The sequence below is a fragment of the Tupaia chinensis genome, unplaced genomic scaffold (genome assembly GCF_000334495.1).
Source record: "Tupaia chinensis unplaced genomic scaffold, TupChi_1.0 Scaffold000274_1, whole genome shotgun sequence".
Lineage (NCBI taxonomy): Eukaryota > Metazoa > Chordata > Mammalia > Scandentia > Tupaiidae > Tupaia > Tupaia belangeri.
In genome coordinates this window covers 1,587,551-1,592,841 of record NW_006159756.1, presented here as the reverse complement: position 1 = coordinate 1,592,841, position 5,291 = coordinate 1,587,551, and the positions used below count along the sequence as shown (strand labels likewise).

The 5,291-nt window shown below is 57.6% G+C and overlaps 1 protein-coding gene across 1 annotated transcript in view; it reads left to right on the top strand.

Annotated features, from left to right (window-relative positions):
* The window catches only part of LOC102471547 (galactosylgalactosylxylosylprotein 3-beta-glucuronosyltransferase 1), a 28,579-nt gene that overhangs the window by 18,298 nt on the left and 4,990 nt on the right, over window positions 1-5,291 (top strand). Inside the window, exons 2-3 of the mRNA XM_006149996.3 lie at window positions 2,102-2,195; window positions 2,346-2,480. Coding sequence (XP_006150058.1) covers window positions 2,192-2,195; window positions 2,346-2,480 — 139 coding nt within the window. The 5' untranslated portion in view covers window positions 2,102-2,191. The remainder of the gene's footprint in view (window positions 1-2,101; window positions 2,196-2,345; window positions 2,481-5,291) is intronic.

The window sequence follows — 5,291 nt, the reverse complement described above, 5'->3', positions numbered from 1 at the left end:
GTTTTAAAAACTGTAATGGCTTCCAGAGTAATTAATGCACAACTGCGTTTATTGCTAAGTTTATTTTTAGAGCTTTTCTCCCTCACTCCCCCTCCCTTCCCTCCCAAAGATGTTTTGACCAAAGGACTGGGTGGGATGGAAGCTCCTTGTGGGCCCTCATGCCTCCATGCCTCATCCTTCCCCTTTCCCTCCCTGCTCCTCCTTCCTGCTCCAGACCCCACTGGGGCTGGGACCCTGCCTGAGGCAGCGTCTCCTCTGAGCTGGGTGGCTCTGAGAGAGCACTGGACACCAGCATGTCCCACAGCTGCCCTGCATCTGGCCCAGGTTCTGGGGTCCCAGGGCCTGAGGCCTCCCGCTCCATGACAGCACAGAGGCTGACGGGCTCCGTTTAATCTGCTGACTCTGCACTCTCAAGTGCTGCAGGGAGGCTGCTTCTGAACAACCATCTAAGCAGACAAGTGGGAAGTGGAGTCAGACCCGGACGTGGGAGGCATGGGCTCGAAAGGCCACCATGATGGACAAGGGACAAAAGCAGGAACTGCTGGACACGTGGCTGCCTAGCGTGGCCTGAGTTGTCACCCACCTTCTCTCTCTGGCTTCTCCCTCCTGGTACGAGAATCTTCCCCCAACCAGGGCCATCTGAAAAAGTTCCTTCATGAGTCCATGAGGACTCGGAAGAAACCTGATTGCACCCGCCAAACGTGGCCTGGCTCAGCACCTGTGCAGCTCCGCACATGGCCTGGGTGTGAGGACAGGGCTAGACTGGGCTCGGTAGTGGCATGAGGTCACTCCACGATTCAGGTGAGGCCAGCAAGCATCCTGTGTGGACACCGTGAAGAGACGTCTGTAGGGCTCTCGGTGCACACAGCTCAGGATCACTGCCCCTCACGTGACCTCTGCTTGTGACACTAGCCCCAGGAGCCCTCTGTGTGGAAGAGGAGTGAAGATGCAAGAAGGAGAGCAAAGGCCGCTATGTCCAAGACGGGTCAGGTCGCCCCTCAGCTGGGGCTCTCGGCTGCCAGCCCACCTACTGCTGGGGCCGGAGCAGCCAGCAGGGCCTCCAGGAGCCATCCCTGCACCACACCAGGCGCTGGGGACAGAGCACATCAGGGCCAGCCAGGGCTGCCCACGGCTGTCCCTCCCTCACCCCTGCAGCTCCCAGCTGCATCTTGCACCATACTCAGCACAGAAGTGAAAAGGAAGGGGAGAGGGAGGGAGGACGTGACAGTCTCCAGGTGGTCATGAGGTCCCTGTACCTTCTCTCCTTGTCACTGAGAGGACATGCCCCACATGGGTTGCTGCCAGTGGATCCTTTGCGGAATTGGAGCAAATTCAAGTCGGGCTATTCTTCTTGAGGGGGTACCTCTCCCGGGGCGCCTGCAGCTGCCATTTTGGGCACCCCTTACCCATGAGGTGGCAACCCCCCAGGTAGGTTGCCGATGCCAGGCTGGCGCGTGGCACTTGGTCCTGCACGGAGCAGGCGCTCCCCCTGAGCTTCCTGTAATACTGACGATGGAGGGCATGTTCTTGCTCTCCTCCCAGGACCCGTCCCGAAATAGCCCTTCTGTGTCTGCAAGGGTCTCCCCAACTCTGACTCCTTTAGCCAGACTACGAGAAAACCACCTGGGCCCAGGCATCGGCCATCACAGTCGTTCACGATCCTCGTACACCTGCCGTGTATCAAGCCCCATCCTGAGGCTTTGTGGCACTGACCCTTTTCATTCTTAGAACACCCTTGTGTCGCAGGTCCTGACAGAGCCCCATACTGGAGTTGAGAAAACCGTGCCCTAAAGGGGGACATACCTGGCAAAGGTCATACAGCTTGTGGGTGGCAGAGGTGGGATTTCAAACAAGACGCAAGTACCTGAAGCGTGGGTTTTTAGCCCCTGCCCCCGACTGACTCTCAGAATGGGTCAGCACCCCGTCCTGTCCCAGAGGCTCCCCCCACCTGCTCCCGAGGCAGACAAAAGAGGCGCTCAGGAAGCTGGACAGTCGGTCCCTTGTGCACCGCCCAGTGCTGTGTCCTGGAGCAGGGCCCGGCCTGTGCTGGGTGTCAGTCCCCATGCCCAGGTCTCTGGCTACCCTCTTCTCTCTCTTGCAGGTATCCACCTCCCAGGGTTCCTGACCCTGCCCCCGGAGAGCGCCCCTTCTCGGACTCCCATCGGCTGGACTCTCCAAACCTGCTTCCACAATGGGTGGGTTGTGAGCGCTGGTAAGACCTGCTAGCCACCATTCGGCGTCTCTGTCCTCCCCATGCCCGGCCGGCCCGGCCCATGCCTGTTCTCTTCTCTCTGTGCTGCCGCTGCCCCCGGGGCCACCCCTCTCCTGCCCTTGCTGCCACTCAGGTAATGAGGAGCTGTGGGTGCAGCCAGCCTTGGAGATGCCGAAGAGACGGGACATCCTCGCGATCGTCCTCATCGTTCTGCCCTGGACGCTGCTCATCACCGTCTGGCACCAGAGCACGATGGCACCGTTCTCGTGTTTGCTCACGGAGCTACAAGAGAAGCCCTGAGGATGAGCCGGGACAACAGACATGCCCTCAGGGGGTCCTGGGAGTCCCACCAAAGCCACCTGCACGCTGGTTTAGATGCACAGGTTGGTTTTGATCAGGGGGAGCAGGGCCACCTGGGGGAGTGAGGGGCAGGGAGCAGTCAGGAGGCAGGGGAGTGAGAAGCAAGCAGGGGCTAAGGCCCCTGATGTGGTTTTTGCAGAAGAGGGCAAGGCAAGAGAGCAGCTGGGGGAAAAGATGGTGTTTTGCATAACCGGGTGGGCTCTAGGACAGGGCTGGTTGCTAATTCCCCAGCACCTGGCTCTAGGGTAGCGTAGTGGGGGGCAGGAGGCACGTGTCTGTGCGAGCTGGGTAAAGGTGGTTGCAGAGGGGCTCCGGGTTGGTGGGTTCACACATGGACAATGCGTCTGCGGGCTGGGTGTTTACTAGCTCCAGAAATTAGCTACCCTGGGAGGGGCAGTTCCTCTCCAGGTCTGTGAGGCCACAAGATGTCTAAGAATCACAAATATAAAAAGTTTGAAAATAAACACATGATTCTAGACAGACAGACAGGAATGCACGACTTTGCACTCAGTTTCATGCAGGGAACGCTGTTCAGTGGTGGTGTGGCGGGGAGCGGGAGACCATCCCTGGCCTGTGTTGTGTTCCAAAACTCCCAGAGACTGGAGTGCTCGCCCTGGTTTTCCTGCTTAGGAAACCCTGGCCTAGTCTGACCTGTTGCAGAGCAGCTGAGACGGGAAACAGCCCATGAGAGCTAGTTGGAGAACTGGCGTCTGAACCCCCCAAGGCCTGACTCTGAGTCTCAAGCTCCCTGTACCCCCAAACCTCCCATGGACCCCACACCTCTGCCTCTCATTCCTTGGCCGGTAGTCTGGTGCTCTTTGCTCCCCTCCTCCCAGTTCAAGCGCAGGCTCAGACTTTGTGGGCGGACAGCAATTCCTCCATTGCGATGTGTGTAATGTGACAGAACTTCGGAAAGCTCATGGAAAATGGAAGTCAAGTACAAGTTTATCTTGGTGGAAAAAACCTTGAAATCCACATATAGCTTTCATAACATGCACCTTCCATGAATTGTTGAAAACCCGTATATCTCCTGGGACACGTGATAAAATAGGAAGGCACCCACGCCCACCCCAGCCAGAGACGGTAAGTCTGGTTGGGGCCTAGGAGTGCACAGTAGCCCCAGGTAGTTTGATGCAGGCCTCCGGGTGGTTCGATCCAGGAAGCCACACGGAAATGTCTGGGTTCTGAGCTTTTGTAAGGAAGGCAAAGCTCACAACTGCTCTGTCCCTGGTCCGCAGTCTGGACACTTAGGGCCTCTCCTCCTGCCATCACCTCCTGACTCCAATTGCTATCTGTGGAGCCCGTCATTTGGGAATCATTGTCATCCTATAAATACATCACTCCGGGGAGTACACTACGCTATCTAAACTGACATAACACCATGCCAGTTGCACCTTGGCCACGCTCTACGGTCCGGACGTCAGGCTGTTTGGAAGCACTGGTGTGGCTGCCCGAGGATGGGAATTGGCATTCCGTCTCCCCAGAGCATGCCACGAGGGATCAAATGAAAGCTACACTTCAATGCAGGCAGAGTCACCAGGAGGCCTTTAGGACTCAAAGCTGCAGAAGGCCTGTTTCAACAAGAAGGGCATCGCACGGCCTGCAGAGTCCTGGAGTGGGCACCCCACCCCAGGGCACGTGCGGTGACTAGGGTGGCAGAGCGCTGGGAAATCCAGCTCCAAATCCCTCTCAGGCCTCGATTTTCCAAACTTTACTGGCCACAAGAGAAATTAAAACCTTTTATCCTAAATCCTGGACGACCCCTTTTCCCTCAACTTTCTTCGCTCTTCACGGTTTGACCCAAACCACCTCCCAAGACTCCCCTTTGACCAGCTGCACAGTGCTAGTGTGCTCCCCACTGCCCCAGCAGCACTGCGCCCCGGGGTACTCCCCTCTCTCCTGTCCTGCTGCGCCATTAGCCTCTGAGAACTGCCCGAAGCCGAGAGCAGTTTCCTGTGGGTTCATCCGTGTAGGCCGTCACCCACACACCCACGCACACCGCACACTGCTCCCCACGGTGGGGTAGTGGAGCGGCCGATGTGCGTGTCCTCCGGGCCACACTCCAACGGCACTGGCACATGGGTCGCATGACGCCACGAGGAAGCAGCGCTGGCCACATGCTTCCACATGGGAAGGAGAGTAGTGACCGGGCCTGCTGGCACTCCAGCCTCCGAGCATGCTAACTCGTGAGCCCACAAGCAGCTCAGTGAAGGAGAAGGCCGTTGCTCTGTTTTACAGCTGCTGAGTTGATGCATCAGGAACTGGCTCAGGGCACATCGTAATGGCAGACTGAACAGGGACAGCCCACCCCTCGACTTCGCGGTCTGTCCTCTGCCCACCCAACCCCGCTGAGATCTGTGAGAGTAATTAGGGCCACAGTCCTTCCAACAGAAAGACGTGACTGGGGGCGTGACTCATGGAAAACAAAAGCACCCACAGTCCCTGTCTCCTCTGGCTAGGACTGCCAGGTCTCCCAGTGAGCACCCTGTCCAGATGGAAGGGAAGGCTTGGTCATTAGGGCTGTCCCTAATTGGAGCGGGTGGCCTTTAGGAAATAATGGCTTCTCTGAGCCAGTGGGCATTGGGCCAGACGCCAAGCTTCTATTGGGTTATCGGAAAAGTCCTGACGCAGTTTCTCTAGGTAAAAATGTGTCAGGACTCGGGACCAGCAGTTAGCATAATGGCTCTGTCGCTGAACTCCCACGTAGTCGACCATGGTT